The 18,949-nt window shown below is 46.3% G+C and overlaps 1 protein-coding gene across 2 annotated transcripts in view; it reads left to right on the top strand.

The window, feature by feature from the left end:
* Positions 1-264: 264 nt before the first annotated feature.
* slc35a2 (solute carrier family 35 member 2) overlaps positions 265-18,949 on the top strand; it is a 46,072-nt gene continuing 27,387 nt past the window's right edge. The window contains exon 1 of one of the 2 annotated variants that reach the window (XM_073028624.1): positions 265-432. In XM_073028624.1, the coding sequence (XP_072884725.1) occupies positions 387-432 (46 nt within the window). In that variant the 5' untranslated portion in view covers positions 265-386. Of the gene's footprint in view, positions 433-630; positions 848-18,949 lie in introns of those variants that run through there. The other variant, XM_073028623.1, reaches the window with a different exon arrangement.

Genomic DNA, 18,949 nt, shown 5'->3' with positions numbered 1-18,949 from the left:
ACTATGTTTCCTGGAGTGGGTGAGTCTCGGACCAGATAGAGGGTCATCCATTTAGAATAGAGATGAGGAGGAGTTTCTTTAGCAGAGGGTGGTGAATCTGAAGTTTATTGTAAAAGACATTTGGGTGTATTTAAGGCGGAGTTTTACAGGTCATTGGTTAAGCAGGACGTTAACGGTTACAGGGAAAAGGCAAGAGAATGGGGCTGAGATGGACCGAATGGCCGCAGGTGGTGCTGCTGCGCATGCGTGTCGCAGACGCTTTGACTCCGCGACAGGCGGTGCGCGTACGTTCGGGTGACTGTAACTTTGCGGGAGGGTCGCGGCAGCGCTGTAATGCGGGTTTGTCGGTCGCGGCAGTCCGTCCTCCTGGCTGCGCTCCGTTCACCATGCTGGGGCGTTGTGCTGCGGTATTCTGTCGGCTCTTTGCTCCAGGTTAGTCTTGCGCGTGTCGGCGTTTTTGATGACGTGGATTTATTACGGGTTGTTCCGCTCGGAACGGGGGCGTGGGAGCCGGGAAGGAAGGAGCGCTGTGGAGCACGTGGGAGGACGGCCGGGGGCGCTGTGGAGCACGTGGGAGGACTAGTGTGCGGCTGTTCCTCCCGAACGGCTGGGGGCGCTGTGGAGCACGTGGGAGGACTAGTGTGCGGCTGTTCCTCCCGAACGGCGGGGGGTGCAGGTGCTGGTGCGTAAACGTGGCCGGGGGACATGACGGGGTGTGGCGGAGCGGCGGCCGTCCGACACAAAGCAGCTGGAGCGTCGGCGTAAGAGGGGAACATGGCCGCGGCCGAGGAGAGCAGCAACGCGCAGCGTATTGAGGAGACCGCGACCCCGACCCCGAAGTCGACAGGTAGCTGGAGGAGCGGGACGGTGGGGTTGTCGGACCCTGTGAGAGGGGTGAGGGGATCGCGGGTATGTGGCCGGGTGGGTGTGAAGAGGGAATGAGGCCTGAGGGACGAGGATGCCACCACAGCGAGAATTGCAAGGGGAGACGCGGGCTGAAAGGCGAACTGAGTGTGGGCAAACTGCTGTGGTCGGTCAGCGGCCTGTGAGGAAAGTTTGGCTAGTGCTCCGGAGTTCAGAAACTGTGGGACGAGCTGCCAGCGGGAGGGGTTCTACTGTCACACTTTAGAAATAGATAGATAGATAGATACTTTATTCATCCCCATGGGGAAATTCAACATTTTTTCCAATGTCCCATACACTTGTAGCAAAAACTCATTACATACAATACTTAACTCAGTAATAATATGATATGCATCTAAATCACTAACTCAAAAAGCATTAATAATAGCTTTAAAAAAAGTTCTTAAGTCCTGGCAGTTGAATTGTAAAGCCTAATGGCATTGGGGAGTATTGACCTCTTCATCCTGTCTGAGGAGCATTGCATCGACAGTAACCTGTCGCTGAAACTGCTTCTCTGTCTCTGGATGGTGCTATGTAGAGGATGTTCAGGGTTTTCCATAATTGACCGTAGCCTACTCAGCGCCCTTCGCTCAGCTACCGATGTTAAACTCTCCAGTACTTTGCCCACGACAGAGCCCGCCTTCCTTATCAGCTTATTAAGACGTGAGGCGTCCTTCTTCTTAATGCTTCCTCCCCAACACGCCACCACAAAGAAGAGGGCGCTCTCAACAACTGACCTATAGAACATCTTCAGCATCTCACTGCAGACATTGAATGACGCCAACCTTCTAAGGAAGTACAGTCGACTCTGTGCCTTCCTGCACAAGGCATCTGTGTTGGCAGTCCAGTCTAGCTTCTCGTCCAACTGTACTCCCAGATACTTGTAGGTCTTAACCTGCTCCACACATTCTCCATTAATGATCACTGGCTCCATATGAGGCCTAGATCTCCTAGGTATATGGATGTGGTCCCAAGTGCCAGTAGATGGCCCTGGGCAGAAGGCTAGGTCAGCATGGACTGGTGGGCCGAAGGGCCTGTTTTTGTGCTGCAGTTAAGTTGCCTGTCGGGATAGCAGGCACAATGGGCCAAATGGCCTACTATTTCGTGTGGTGTCTTCCTCTCTATCATTTCCCCCTTCACTGTGTTGGGGACATAATAGTGAGAGCTCTGCTGAGCCTATCAAAAGTAGGAAAGATGCAATCACTCTGCCCCACCCACGACTCACCAGGTTTTTGTGTAACAGACATGCAAAGTCTGGTTTTGTATAATAATATTAAAAACTTTATTGATCCTAAGCGGGAAATTATTCTGTTACAGCAGCAACATTTAAAAACACAGTAATAATAATTATAATAAAAAAGTACATGATAAACAAATTTAACAATACAGTAATGTATGAAATAATAAAACACTGAATGGCCACGTACGTCATTAAATTTATCTTTATGGCAGCAATACAATGTAATATAAATAGAGAAACAAAACTGAATTACAGTAAGTATTTGTCAAAGTGATGAGGTCCTGTTCGTAGGTTCAGTGTCTGTTTAGAAAATAAATGGCAGAGGGGGAGGAAGAATTGTTGAGTGTGTTCCTTCAGGTTTGGGTGCCCCCTTCCTGAAGGTGACAATGAGAAGAGTGCATGACCTGGGTGATCAGGGTCCTTAATGATGTTCGCTGCCTTTTGGAGACATTGGCCCTTGAAGGTGTCATGAGGGAGTTGACTAAGTGTACAGCTCTCTGCAGATTGGGGAGAGGTGTAAAAAGCAATAGGGTTATTGTCATGAGTGACTTCAACTTCCCCAAACCAGACTGAGGCATCCTTAGTGCAAGAGACCTACATGGATTTCAGTAAGTCATTCGACAAGGTCCCTCATGGGAGGCTCATCCGGAAGATTAAGAGGGATGATAAGATAACCATATAACCATATAACAATCACAGCACGGAAACAGGCCATTCCGGCCCTCCTAGTCCGTGCCGAACTCTTAATCTCACCTAGTCCCACCTACCCGCACTCAGCCCATAACCCTCCACTCCTTTCCTGTCCATATACCTATCCAATTTTACTTTAAATGACACAACTGAACTGGCCTCTACTACTTCTACAGGAAGCTCATTCCACACAGCTATCACTCTCTGAGTAAAGAAATACCCCCTCGTGTTTCCCTTAAACTTTTGCCCCCTAACTCTCAAATCATGTCCTCTCGTTTGAATCTCCCCTACTCTTAATGGAAACAGCCTATTCACGTCAACTCTATCTATCCCTCTCAACATTTTAAATACCTCGATCAAATCCCCCCTCAACCTTCTATGCTCCAATGAATAGAGACCTAACTTGTTCAACCTTTCTCTGTAACTTAAGTGCTGAAACCCAGGTAACATCCTAGTAAATCGTCTCTGCACTCTCTCTAATTTATTGATATCTTTCCTATAATTCGGTGACCAGAACTGTACACAATATTCCAAATTTGGCCTTACCAATGCCTTGTACAATTTTAACATTACATCCCAACTTCTGTACTCAATGCTCTGATTTATAAAGGCCAGCGTTCCAAAAGCCTTCTTCACCACCTTATCTACATGAGACTCCACCTTCAGGGAACTATGCACTGTTATTCCTAGATCTCTCTGTTCCACTGCATTCCTCAATGCCCTACCATTTACCCTGTATGTTCTACTTGGATTATTCCTGCCAAAATGTAGAACCTCACACTTCTCAGCATTAAACTCCATCTGCCAACGTTCAGCCCATTCTTCTAACTGGCATAAATCTCCCTGCAAGCTTTGAAAACCCACCTCATTATCCACAACACCTACCTTAGTATCATCAGCATACTTACTAATCCAATTTACCACCCCATCATCCAGATCATTTATGTATATTACAAACAACATTGGGCCCAAAACAGATCCCTGAGGCACCCCGCTAGTCACCGGCCTCCATCCCGATAAACAATTATCCACCACTACTCTCTGGCATCTCCCATCTAGCCACTGTTGAATCCATTTTATTACTCCAGCATTAATACCTAACGACTGAACCTTCTTAACTAACCTTCCATGTGGAACTTTGTCAAAGGCCTTGCTGAAGTCCATATAGACTACATCCACTGCCTTACCCTCGTCAACATTCCTCGTAACTACTTCAAAAAATTCAATAAGGTTTGTCAAACATGACCTTCCACGCACAAATCCATGCTGGCTACTCCTAATCAGATCCTGTCTATCCAGATAATTATAAATACTATCTCTAAGAATACTTTCCATTAATTTACCCACCACTGATGTCAAACTGACAGGTCTATAATTGCCAGGCTTACTTCTAGAACCCTTTTTAAACAATGGAACCACATGAGCAATACGCCAATCCTCCGGCACAATCCCCGTTTCTAATGACATCTGAAAGATCTCCGTCAGAGCTCCTGCTATCTCTACACAAACTTCCCTCAAGGTCCTGGGGAATATCCAGTCAGGACCCAGAGATTTATCCACTTTTAAATTTCTTAAAAGCGCCAGTACTTCCACCACTTTAATTGTCATAGGTTCCATAACTTCCTTACTTGTTTCCCACACCTTACACCATTCAATATCCTTCTCCTTAGTGAATACCGAAGAGAAGAAATCGTTCAAAATCTCTCCCATCTCCCTCGGCTCCACACATAGCTGACCACCCTGATTCTCTAAGGGACCAATTTTATCCCTCACTATCCTCTTGCTTTTAATATAACTGTAGAAGCCTTTCGGATTTACTTCCACCTTATTTGCCAAACCAAACTCGTAACTTCTTTTAGCTTTTCTAATCTCTTTCTTAAGTTTCCTTTTACATTCTTTATATTCCTCGAGCAATTCCTTTACTCCATGCTACCTATATCTATTGTAGACATCTCTCTTTTTTTGAACCAAGTTTCTAATATCCCTTGAAAACCATGGCGCTTTCAAACCTTTAACCTTTCCTTTCAACCGAACAGGAACATAAAGATTCTGTACCCTCATAATTTCACCCTTAAATGACCTCCATTTCTCTATTACATCCTTCCCATAAAACAACTTGACCCAATCCACTCTCTCTAAATCCCTGCGCATCTCCTCAAAGTTAGCCTTTCTCCAATCAAAAATCTCAACTCTAGGTCCAGTCCTGTCCTTCTCCATAATTATATTGAAGCTAATGCTATTGTGATCACTGGACCCGAAGTGCTCCCTGTTATGAAACCAGTAACTGGTTTCACTTACCAGCAAAGATAGATATGTCAGTTGAAGTCCAATGGTACTATTTTCAAAAGTTTTATTAATAAAGGGGCACAAAAATTAAGGTTAATACAAACATTCAGATAACATGCGTCAATACTCAATCTAAAACGCAGGTACATTAATAATCACTCAGAAATAAGCTCTTTCGTTGTCTAGGGTATAATACTGAGTCCAATTGGAAATATAAAGAGTCACTCTGAAGTCTGCAGGCTTTTCCCTTTTGGTTTCACGTGTTGGAGAGAGAGAGAGAGATTGTTAGGAAAAGAGAACACTTGCCGTTGTCTTTATGAATCAAATCCTCAGCCTCAGAGGATTTGGCTTCCCTGGTGTTAAATAAAAGCGGTTTTCCGTTGGTTCTAGCCACAAACTCCGCATTCGGAATTTAACGCACGTGGCTTCCTTCAAAATGGCTTCCCGTTCCCACGGGAAGCGGTATCGTGCTTCTCGGTGTCTCCTTGGTGCGTCTGAGGGTCGTCCTCTTTCAGACCCTTCTTTATACTGCCTCACGGGATCTCAGGTGTCAATCAGGTTGCAGGTGATGCAATCTCTCTCTCAACCAGCCCACTTTGCCCGAGGGCTTTACAATGTCCCTGCGAGTTGGCACGTCTGCAGTTCCCAGGTGTCTCCTGAGAACAATGCCACAGTCGCCAGCTTTTGTCCCAGTGGAATGCGGTATCCAGCACGTCGCTGTCTTTCCATTTCCTGTGTCCATTCGGCATGTCTCTCTCTCTCTCTTGCTCTCTCTCGGGTCATTGACCCCCCTTTCACTAGGGCTCTTGCAATTCTCACAAAGGAGGGGGCTGGTATCATAACACCTCCCCTCTTAAAGGTTTTTTACCAGCGGTTAAAAACACAGAGTGGTACAGAGTCTTACAGAAATTTTGAATCTAACACAATACAGAAGCTTTTCTTTTCACTACAGAGTAATACAGTTATACATTCAAGTCAGCATCTAAACAGTTAACAATTACAGTGTCCCTTTAGTTAATATCTTAACATTGCGTACCGTACTAAAGTCTTGTAACATCAGACTTCAATTCAATAACCACCTATTTATTTATTGTTTTCAGCAACAAAACTGCGGAGGTGTGATCTTAGCTTAGGTGCATCTACAAAAGTTTATGCGAATACTAATCGTTTCGGTCGGTGTACTTCGCCGGCAGGTCTCTAAAGGTCTGTCTTTATTATTCACAGGCTTTGGCGCAACCTGTAAAACCTGCTTTGCTGTTTAAAAAAAATGGCATCCCCATTAACCGTCACCTCTTTTCTGGCGAGTCCCCCCGTTGGGACTTTGAGTAATTTGGCGTGGTGAACTCCCGCCCGCCTCGTTCATCGGGGCTATTTTTTCAACACCATGCCCCAAACTGTCAAGACCCTTCAGGCTATTTGTTTTTAATTCCAACTCCTCTTTCAGGTAGCATTTCGAATGCAACCTCTTCACACCCCACCCTGGCGTAACAATAGAGAGGGGGGCCCCGCTATTTCCCGACTCACTCTGTGAGCGATCTGCCAGGTTTAAAATTTCTTCCTTCGACTTGGGAACTACAGACTTTCCGTTTCCTTCAATAACAATCCTCATTCCCCCCTTAAATTCGGCATTAACCTTGGCCCCACTCTCGAATACAAACACCGTGGAACTCACACTTCCCACGGTTACCAAGGTTAACCCTTTTCCTACTGAACCAACCCTATCTGACCCACAAAGACGGCCGCCCCGTTCCCCTGAATCAAACACCTCAGACTTCCCCTGAGCTCTGTTACCAGGTTCAGCACCACGTGCGCCCCCATCTTGGACACACTCAAACGGGACATTGGCCTCTTCCAGGCTTTCAACACCCGTACCTTTTTCAAATTCTAACGTCCCCCGATCCTTCCAGTTACTCTCTAGGCAGCCCCCCGTTGGGGAAGGCGCAACCCTGCGAGCTGAAACAACCTCCTCGGCCATTTCAGCTGACTTCTCCACAGCAAGGATACCCTTCCTCTCTAAGACTGCCCTCATTTCACTCTCGGGACCATCGAGAACACCTTTAGAACTCTGAACTTCTTCAAACAATTCTGCCAAACCAGACAGATTAACCATGTCCAACTCTGGACATTTTAACAACTTTATCCGTTTCTCAACTTTAGTTCCTACCTCTAGGACCTTTCTCTTCACTAAGGGCAGGGCTATTTCCTCTCCCTTACCCCCTTTTACTTTACTGCTTTCTGTTTTACCACCCTCGGAACCCTCATGGTACAGGGTCGGTAAAAACATCTTGGCCAGATTACTGCTGGCCCGATTTAAACTGCTCACTGCTTTTCTGGACAGGGTGCGTGTGACCGCGCATGCGCGATAGCTTTGGGACTCTAGGGGCGGGGCCACCGCACTCGCCAGTCTGCGGGTCGGCATCATAGCTGCCACCATTTCAAAAAACAAGAAATAACTATCAACATCCGTCTCTTCGAACGGAGGTACTACTCTCAGCTCCCGACTAACATTAAACCGCTCTCTCCTTAGCTCCTCCCTCTCTCTTTCTCTCCCCGCTGCCGCTCTCTCGGCTGCTGCTAACTCTCTGATCCGAATTTCATGCTGTCTTTGCCTCTCAGCTTGATCCTGCTCGTTTTCCACCTCTAACCCCTTCGCCAAATTTAACAAGTCTGATTTGGTGCTCACCTCTAGCGCCGCCACAGTCGCGTTTTTCATAAATTCACACACGTCCATCTTTGCTGGTTTTTCTGTCTGGCTACCTGCGTACCAGATCCAAATTATTATTTTTTTTTGACTTACAATCCCGATTGACTGACCTCCCCCTTTTTGGTGTCAAATCCCGAGACGAGCCCCCACTTGTTATGAAACCAGTAACTGGTTTCACTTACCAGCAAAGATAGATATGTCAGTTGAAGTCCAATGGTACTATTTTCAAAAGTTTTATTAATAAAGGGGCACAAAAATTAAGGTTAATACAAACATTCAGATAACATGCGTCAATACTCAATCTAAAACGCAGGTACATTAATAATCACTCAGAAATAAGCTCTTTCGTTGTCTAGGGTATAAAACTGAGTCCAATTGGAAATATAAAGAGTCACTCTGAAGTCTGCAGGCTTTTCCCTTTTGGTTTCACGTGTTGGAGAGAGAGAGAGAGAGATTGTTAGGAAAAGAGAACACTTGCCGTTGTCTTTATGAATCAAATCCTCAGCCTCAGAGGATTTGGCTTCCCTGGTGTTAAATAAAAGCGGTTTTCCGTTGGTTCTAGCCACAAACTCCGCATTCGGAATTTAACGCACGTGGCTTCCTTCAAAATGGCTTCCCGTTCCCACGGGAAGCGGTATCGTGCTTCTCGGTGTCTCCTTGGTGCGTCTGAGGGTCGTCCTCTTTCAGACCCTTCTTTATACTGCCTCACGGGATCTCAGGTGTCAATCAGGTTGCAGGTGATGCAATCTCTCTCTCAACCAGCCCACTTTGCCCGAGGGCTTTACAATGTCCCTGCGAGTTGGCACGTCTGCAGTTCCCAGGTGTCTCCTGAGAACAATGCCACAGTCGCCAGCTTTTGTCCCAGTGGAATGCGGTATCCAGCACGTCGCTGTCTTTCCATTTCCTGTGTCCATTCGGCATGTCTCTCTCTCTCTCTTGCTCTCTCTCGGGTCATTGACCCCCCTTTCACTAGGGCTCTTGCAATTCTCACAAAGGAGGGGGCTGGTATCATAACATCCCCAACACATACATCTGTCAGCTGACCTATCGCATTCCCTAACAGGAGATCCAACACTGCCCCATCTCTAGTCGGTACTTCTATGTGTTGTTGCAAAAAGCTATCCTGCACACATTTCACAAACTCTAAACCATCCAGCCCTTTTACAGAATGAGCTTCCCAATCTATGTGTGGAAAATTAAAATCTCCCACAATCACCACCTTGTGTTTACTACAAATATCTGCTATCTCCTTACACATTTGCTCTTCCAACTCACGCTCCCCATTAGGTGGCCTATAATACACTCCTATCAGTGTTACTACACCTTTCCCATTCCTCAATTCCAGCCAAATAGCCTCCCTAGAGGAGCTCTGTAATCTATCCTTCCAAAGCACCGCCATAAGATTTTCTCGGACAAGCAATGCAACACCTCCTCCTCTGGCCCCTCCTACTCTATCACACCTGAAGCAACTAAATCCAGGAATATTTAGTTGCCAATCACACCCTTCCTGCAACCATGTTTCACTAATAGCTACAACATCATAATTCCAGGTATCAATCCACACTTTAAGCTCATCCACCTTTCTTACAATGCTCCTAGCATTAAAATAGATACATTTAAGATACTCTCCACCTCCTCCTCTCTTTTCATCCCTAGCAATGCATTCAAATTTATTATCTGATACAGGATCAGATTTGGGCTGTTTGGCCCACCGAGCCTGCTCCAGCATTCCATCATGGCTGATCCATTTCCCCCTCAGCCCCAATCTGCCTTCTCCCAGTATTCCATCATTCCCTGACCAATCAAGAATCTGTCAACTTCTGCCTTAAATACACCCAAAGCAGCCTGTGGCAATGAATTCCACAGATTCACCACCCTCTGGCTAAAGAAATTCCTTCTCACCTCTGTTCTAAATGGACATCCATGTATTCTGAGGTTGTATCCTCTGGTCCTAGACTCCACTTCTATAGGAAACGAAGGCTGAGGAAAGTCCATCTCCCCCCCCCAATCCTCATCACATTCTACAGGGGTTGTATTGAGAGTGTCCTGAGCAGCTGCATCACTGCCTGGTTCGGAAATTGCACCATCTCGGATCGCAAGACCCTGCAGCGGATAGTGAGGGCAGCTGAGAAGATCATCGGGGTCTCTCTTCCTGCCATCACGGACATTTACACTACACGCTGCATCCGCAAAGGAAGCAGCATTATGAAGGACCCCATGCACCCCTCATACAAACTCTTCTCCCTCCTGCCGTCTGGGAAAAGGATCCGAAGCATTTGGGCTCTCACGACCAGACTGTGTAACCGTTTCTTCCCCCAAGCTATCAGACTCCTCAATACCCGAAGCCTGGACTGACACCTTGCCCTACTGTCCTGTTTATTATTTATTGTAATGCTTGCACTGTTTTTGTGCACTTTATGCAGTCCAGTGTAGGTCTGTAGTCTAGTATAGCTTTCTCTGTTTTTTTTATTACGTAGTTCAGTCTAGTTTTTGTACTGTGTCATGTGACACCATGGTCCTGAAAAACGTTGTCTCATTTTTACTATGTACTGTACCAGCAGTTATGGTTGAAATGACAATAAGAGTAACGACTTGACTTGACATCCTTCCACATCCACTCTATCGAGGCCTTTTACCATTCAATAGGTTTCACTGAACTCCTATGAGTACAGGCCCAGACTCCCAGTTCCCTTTGCTCAGAATTTTGAATTTTTCCTCCTTTTAGAAAACACTGAACCCTTTTATTTCTTCTATCAAAGTGCATGGCTGTACACTTCCCAGCACTGTACTCCATCTGCCCTTTCTCCTAATCTGTGCGAGTTCTTCTGGAGCCTTTCTGCTTCCTCACTGGAGAATTGTCTGTTCGAATGCAAACCTGGCTTGTTCATAGAAGACCAGGGTGGTGGCTGTAGGGACATATTGGAGCTGGAAGTCTGTGAATAGTGGTGTTCCGCAGGGATCGTGGTGTTTGTGATGTATATAAATGCCTTGGATGGAAGAGTAGATGGGTGGCTTAGCAAGTTTACAGATGACACAAAGATTGGTGAAGTTGTGGATAGTGTAGAGGACTGGCAAAAAGCATAGAGTGGAATGGAGTTTTAGCTGAGCTAAATGAGAAGTGTTGCATTTGGGGAGATCAAATGTGAAGAGACACTGCACTGTCAGTGGCACGGCCCTGAAGTACTGGGGGGGCAGAGCAATCTTGTCAAGGTTTCAGGTGATGTGCAGAATCTCTTCCGACTCCAAAGTTGTGCTCTCTTCATAATTCCACTTGCATGCTGGGTCCAGGACAAGTCCTCCGAAATAATGACACAGGAATTTAATGACACCGAGGAGTTTGAAGCTGCTGACCCCTCTCCACCTCCGAAATAATGACATCGAGGAGTTTGAAGCTCCTGACCCCTCTCCATCTCTGAAATAATGACACCGAGGAGTTTGAAGCTGCTGACCCCTCTCCACCTCCGAAATAATGACACCGAGGAGTTTGAAGCTCCTGACCCCTCTCCATCTCTGAAATAATGACACCGAGGAGTTTGAAGCTGCCGACCCCTCTCCACCTCTGATTTTCCAGTGAGGACTGGCTCAAAGACCCCTGGTTTCCTTCTCCTCAAGTTTAATCAGCTCCTTGGTCTTGCTGGCATTGAGTAAAGGGCTGAATCACAAACAAGAGGAGATCTGCAGGTGCTGGAAATCCAAGCAACACACACACACAATGCTGGAGGAGCTGAGCATCGATGGAAAAGAGTGGAGTCGAGGGTCCAAGCTGAGACTTCTTCTCATCAGGACTGGAGAAGAGAAGGTGATGAGAGAGGAGGAAGAACCACAGGTGAAGCTGGGAGGGGTGAAGTGAAGGGCTGGGAAGTTGATTAGTGAAAGAGATACAGGGCTGGAGAAGAGAAGGTGATGAGAGAGGAGGAAGAACCACAGGTGAAGCTGGGAGGGGTGAAGTGAAGGGCTGGGAAGTTGATTAGTGAAAGAGATACAGGGCTGGAGAAGAGAAGGTGATGAGAGAGGAGGAAGAACCACAGGTGAAGCTGGGAGGGGTGAAGTGAAGAGCTGGGAAGTTGATTAGTGAAAGAGATACAGGGCTGGAGAAGAGAAGGTGATGAGAGAGGAGGAAGAACCACAGGTGAAGCTGGGAGGGGTGAAGTGAAGGGCTGGGAAGTTGATTAGTGAAAGAGATACAGGGCTGGAGAAGAGAAGGTGATGAGAGAGGAGGAAGAACCACAGGTGAAGCTGGGAGGGGTGAAGTGAAGGGCTGGGAAGTTGATTAGTGAAAGAGATACAGGGCTGGAGAAGCGAAGGTGATGAGAGAGGAGGAAGAACCACAGGTGAAGCTGGGAGGGGTGAAGTGAAGGGCTGGGAAGTTGATTAGTGAAAGAGATACAGGGCTGGAGGTGATGAGAGAGGAGGAAGAACCACAGGTGAAGCTGGGAGGGGTGAAGTGAAGGGCTGGGAAGTTGATTAGTGAAAGAGATACAGGGCTGGAGAAGAGAAGGTGATGAGAGAGGAGGAAGAACCACAGGTGAAGCTGGGAGGGGTGAAGTGAAGGGCTGGGAAGTTGATTAGTGAAAGAGATACAGGGCTGGAGAGGGGGGGGGGGGATCTGATAGGATGTCACTGACGAACTTGTCTATGGCATTGGAGCTACACTCAGGCTCCCAGTAAAGCATATAGGGGCTATATGGAGATCACAGAGGAGTTGCTGTTGCCAGGATCCAATTGCACAAGTCGGTGTTAAGGCCAAAGGCTACACAAAAAAACACAGGCCCTTTGGCCCATCTGGTGGAGAGGTTTACAAGGGAGCCAAACAGTGAGTAATTTGACAAGTGTATGAAATGAGCTGACAGGAAGTGGTCGTAGTAGGCATGTAAATTACGTTTAGAAGACAGGGACGTGGGCCAATTGTAGCTAAGTGGGACTGGAGTGAAGACACAAGCCTTCACAGGGTCCCATCACACACACACACCCTGCGGGCAGATACAGGAGTTCTGGTGTTATGTTGAAATTTTAAAGGCCTAATTTAGAGTGTTTTTACCGACAGGAAGGTTATCAATCAATAAGGTTGAAAGAGCAGAGGGATGTTGTTGGGACTTGAGAACCTGAGTTAGAGGAAATCAAACCTGACAGGACAGAAAACAAGCCCTTCAGCTCATCTGGTCTGAGCCAAACCATTAAACTGCCAAGTCCCAGACCATAGCCCTCTCTCCTCCCATTTATGTACCTGTCCAAATTTCTCCCATGTTGAAATCAAACCCGCGTCCACCGTTTGTGCTAGCAGCTCGTTCCCACCTCTCCCCACCCTCTGAGTGAAGAGATTCCCCCTCATGCTGCCCTTACACTTTTCACCCTTAACCCATGACCTCTAGTTATAGCCCCACCCAGCCTCAGTGTAAAAAGCCTGCTTCCATTTACCCTATCTCTACCCCTTATAATTTTGTATACCTGTATCAAATCTTCTATGTTCTAGGAAATAAAGTTCTAACCTGTTCAGTCTTTCCCTATAACTCAGGTCCTCAAGTTCCAGCAACATCCTCGTAAATTCTCTCTGCACTCTTTCAACCTTATTTACATCTTCCCTGTAGGTTGGTGACCAAAACTGCACACAATACTCCAAATTAGGCCTCACCAACGTCTTGTACAACTTCAGCGTAACATTCCCATCTCCTGTGCTCAGTACATTGATTTAAGAAGGCCAGTGTGCCAAGAGCTTTCTTTATGGCCCTCTCTACCTGTGACCCAGATCCCTTTGCCCTACCGCACTCGTCACTGCTCAACCCCTTACCGTGTAAGGCCTACCCTGGATGGTCCTTCCAAAGAGCTTCTTGTCTGCGTTAAATTCAGTCTAGCGTTTTTCCAAGCAACGCACACAAAACGCTGGAGCAACTCAGCAGGCCAGGCAGTATCTACGGAAAAGAGCACAGTTGATGTTTTGGGTCAAAACCCTTCGGCAGGAATGGCAGTGACGATTTTCAGCCCATTTTTCCAGCTGGTCCAGATCCTGTTGCAAGCTTTGATGGTTTTCCTCGCTGTCCACTGCAACCACAATCTTGGTATCATCCACCAATTTGCTAATCCAATTAACCACATTATTATCCTAATCATTGATACTGTTTCAAGATTCACCCCTTGTAGTAATGATCAGTGAGGCACGGGGAATCTGTATTTAACGACTAGTAACTTACTGTCTCAACTAAAAAGCACGTGTGTTCACAAACTAACTACCTGTGAGCACCCCACTAGAGTCCCTGGCCCTCCATGAACAGGCAATGAAGAGAAAAGTTATTTCCCAGGAAATGTCCACGCTGGCCAAGCGTTCCTTATGGTCCCGCTCTCCAGGTGCCCAGGGGTCCTCCTTATCCGCAGTGGTTGGTCGGTCTCTGGTTGTTGGAGAGTTATCGGCCCTGTGTATACGGAGCTTTCTCATCAATTGAACTGGTGGATCTCCATCCCATTGGCTGAAGGTCACCTGACCTACCTGGGTCACCTTCTTACTGGTCAGTGTACAGGGCTAGAGCCAACATTGTTTCATGGTTCTGGTTGTGTGTTTGTGTCTTCACACTGACTGGTCCAAACCAGTTAAATGAGAGCCTAATGAGATTACAGGTTGCTTTTTGGGTGGGTCTGGCATTTTACATAGTAAGTAGCTATTCATCAGAGAATGGTCTGAGGTTTAGCATTACCCGAAGCTCCTTGCGTCAGTTGCTCTGATGAGATTATCCCCGTGGCAAGAATCAGCTCAAAGTACATGAGATGGGTGGGGCTACAAAGACAACTGGTTTGTCTATTTGCCCTGTCCTTGATTTGTCAGATCCATTTCATGCATGCTGTAGTTCCCTCTGGCTAACATCTCCCTCCTCTTGATCCAGAGAGATTTAGGATCATTATCCTCCTGTCACTCAGAACCCCAGTAGGTGTGTAACACCTATAAATAATTTAACATATACTGACTGAATTCACCCACTTTATACTGACAATCCTCTCTGCTGTTTCATGAAAGCATTATCCTCAATTTATCCCCTGCTTGAAGGGTGTCGGCCCAAAACGCGGACTGCGCTTTTTCCCCCAGCATTTTGTGTGTGATCTGAGATATTTTTTTTTCATTATTTCAGCCTTTCAGCTTCTCAGTTGATATACATTGAGCGATACAATGATCAGGGTACGTAAAGTTAGTATTACAGCAGCGTGTGATACTATTCTCACCCACACATGTACTTCACCATTCGTTCCCCAATCCCAAAAGCCCCGGTCGCTCTCCCTCACTAGCATGTGTTTTAATAACTGCGTTGTGTCTGGCCCTTTGATGGGTTATCCGCCACAGCACGTGTCCAGATTGCAGGCAAGTGAGGAATGGGTGACCACTCTGTCCCACAGATGTTCATCTGTATCAGTGCGTTGGATCTTGAAGTTCTCCTTCACTACTGTGTCTCCTGCTGGCCGAGGCAATGTTCGTCCTCCGGTGTTCAGATCTAAAGTCACATTCCCTATGCTGACATTGTGACTTCCCAAAGGGCATTGCTTCCATTCCTTGGTGTAACTTGTGGCCCCTGTTGCTGTAAAATATGTCTGTCCCACCAATGCATATTGTAAGAAAGACTGGTTATTCACAGGTAAAATAGACAATGAACAATTTTCATAAGTACTGAAACCACAATTTCTACTTTGCTGCTTTGTAATTTCTTCTGGACAAGACTAGTGGACTCCTTGATAAATCTATCCCTTTCTCAGTACCATTCATAACAATAACATGTGTTGGTGGGTTGCGTAAGGATATCCATGTATTCTCATGATATTTTCCAACATTGGGAACCCTTTTGGTTGAATTATTTCCATGTCGGGGAATGTGGATTACTGCTCCGACATAGAAGCTTTGCCCAGTACTCTGGTTATTGTAAAGCCTCTAATAGGACACATTGCCACCCTTTCTCTGACCCATTCTGTTAGCTGCTCATCTGGGACCCAGTTTGGTAGTTGATGTGCATCAAGTTGTAATAAATTAGTGCCAGTCATGGTAAGCAAACAGCTAGCATATGTAGCACAGATCTCAGTTTTATGCATTTCCTCAGACATGAGGTCCATGTGGTCAATAATCAGATTTGTTGTATCTTGAAGAGGTTTCAGAAATTTAACTGCATCCAGAGTTACCTGGGATGCATCTGGGCCAGTCCGATTGTACCTGATCTTGATGATTTTCTCCAGTAATGTCCCTTATACGGAGGGACCGTAGCTGGGTTTCTAATTCTGCTATATCTAGGGTGTTGACTGGTGCTACCCCTGATGCATAACCTGTCCCACTAACTCCAATAGTTCTCTTTTCCTTCTACTTTTAACAGGCTTAAGCTCACTCCTGCTTAGTTGTCTCCCGAGAAGGTGAGCAAATAATCGTTTTGTTCTGGGTGAGCACCATTTGGGGACCGTTATTTCAGTTAGATTAAAGATTACTTGCACGTGCTGGTACCCTGGTACCAAAGTGACAAATTCCCCCGCATGTTCTAACACTAATCCTACCCTGTTTGTGTTACACTAGGCTCTGGTGTCATTTTAGTTACCTGAGATAATGGAGTAGTGATTTTCCGAATAATTTTGAAAGCCTGGAAAGGGGCTGGGCCCTGACAAAAACGTTTCCCCATGTCCTTTAGTGCCTTCCCCACGCTTTAGTACTCTCCCTGTGTTCCACATTCCTCTTTTTGAGAAACATTTGGGGTGACCACCCAGTCAGTTTACCTCTGGTGTAGATCACTGCCCCACTCAATGAGTGTGATCCCACAGAACTCTCATCTTACCATGGCCATCATTACCCGAAGACTGTTCAATAATCGGACCTACAGACTGACTACGATCATCCTCTCTGGGACACTGAATAATGCCACCTCTAGAATTTTACTGCATAGAAATTGTACCTTTGTACCTTCAGGAATACCTAGGGTTTTGTCCAGGTGCGTCAAGCCATCTCCCCAGTATAGTACCAATCGGAGTCCTCCATTTCTCCTTTGTTGGCCTGCATTACCGTGTCCGCTGAATGTTTCTCAAGCGTCAACCTCATTGTTGGCGCATTTGTCCACTGTACTGTCTCTGGAGTGAGTCTGACCACAGCTTCAGTCAGGGTTAGTTCCATTGCAGCAACAGATATTATTCTCTTCATAGCGTATTAAACCTGTCACACACAAGGGTAATTTTTGCTCTTATTTTCCAGTTTAAATCTTAAATTATTTTAAGTCAGTATTTTGTTTTTCTAGACCATCCAATCTGGACTCCCAGTCTTTGGACTCAAGCAGTCCATTTTTCCTCAACTAATTTTGTTTCAGGATAGGAGAGTCAAGTCTGTGTCCCGGAAGGTAAATGCAGACTTGTATTGACACTCTCTTTCTCGTGGGATAGACCAGAATCCATTATGTATGTCTAAAACTGAACCATTCTGTTTGACCACTGTCTCTGGGTTAGTTGCTACATTTGGGGCTGTTAACGGAGTTGCTTTATTCAGCTCTCGATAGTCTGTTGTCAGCCTCCATCTACCAGCTGGTTTCCTCACTGGCCAAAGGGGTGAGTTATCAGTGGAGGCTACTGGCCTCAGTAGCCCTTGTACCAGCATCTGTGCTCTGGGTTCTGGTCCTTGTGTGCTCACACTGCCAGCCGTCGTTCCGCAGTCACGCTTGTGCCTGGCAAATGCCGCCGAGTTCTCTGCAATAATTTGCTGCACCTCCTCCGCACGTTTCACCCATTGTGTAAATTTTATCTCGATATTCTGCTGCTGGGATGTGCATGTGGTGTACGTTCTTCATGCCAGTTGGCATCTGCCAAGCCATACAATTAACGGGGTCAAAACAAAGCCCCGCTTTGGCCATACAATCACTCCCTGGGTAATTCCACCAAGACTATTGAGTGTTTCAATGTTATGTCTCCTATCCTTATAGCACACTCACGTGCCCCACTTGTAACTGTCCTGCGAATCCACTTAGGGTAATTTTACCTGACATCTTCCAGTTTGTGTTATTTACATTAGTGGTGATTCGGGATCCTCCAGTGTCCCATGAAAAGGTAAGAGGGCAGCCTCTGACCTACCACTCACTAGAGGTCTTCCGGTTTCATCCCATCTTGTGTCACACACCCACGTTGGTGAGGCCGGACACTGTCATTGAGGCTCGGGGTACGATTCCCCGGATGGTGGTGTCTCCACCATGTTATTTTGTGGCCCCTCCAAGGGCAAACCACATTGCTCGTCTCAGGTTTGGATATTCTCTCTTCATGTGTCCCTCTTGACCACAGTTACAGCATTTAATTACTCTGCTTTCAGTTCTCCCTGTTCCATTTCCTTGATAGCATGGCAGGGACACCCTACCCTCATTTCTCCAGGCAGTTGTGTGACTTTTAATTGGCATCACCTTCCCATTAGAGGGTTTAGATGGTCTTTGTATCTCCTTTCCCCCACGCTCTACTCGTTTTCCTCAGTATGTATGGGTTAAGAAGGATCAAACATTTCCAGTGCCTTTCTAGATTCAACAGTACAGTGAGACCCTCAACCATCTGTCTGAGGCCTCTGGTTCGAAATGGTCCCACTCTAATGCTGGTCCATACTCCCCTTGGAACACAGTCTCCAAATACAGGGGGATGTTCACCTCTCCTCTGGTAACATTTGCTAATGTGTCTACAGGGTTCCCTCTGTCAGCACCCATTACAGTCCGTATTGTGTTCTTTAATCCCTCACTTGTTTCCCCCACCATGTTGTATATCTGAGTGTATATTTGGGTGTAAACACATTTAAATCAATTTCCTTTCCTTGGAGTCATCTAGGCCACGTATTACTCTGTGATGACTAGTTGCTTGGAAAAGCTTTCAAGGATTGTGTCCGAGCACATGTTTCAATATTCTTAGCAATATCTGTAAGCTGCTGTATCCCGAACGGTGTGGTGTATCTTATATTCTGATTTTTGATTTGCTCCCCCCTCTCTGGTAGTAACTAGGGGTGCCAATCGTGCTGACGGTAGCACCGGCTCCCGTTGATGGCGTGTCAGTGGGAGTTCCTCGGGAAATGGTGCATCGTAATTATCGTAACTGTATCTAGTAGCTTCATCTGCTAAATCAATATCTCCATATTCATCTTCCTCCCCTGTAACAGATCCAAAAGCACA

Source organism: Hemitrygon akajei, chromosome 24, assembly GCF_048418815.1.
Source record: "Hemitrygon akajei chromosome 24, sHemAka1.3, whole genome shotgun sequence".
Taxonomy (NCBI): Eukaryota; Metazoa; Chordata; class Chondrichthyes; order Myliobatiformes; family Dasyatidae; genus Hemitrygon; species Hemitrygon akajei.
This window is presented reverse-complemented; position numbering and strand designations above follow the sequence as displayed.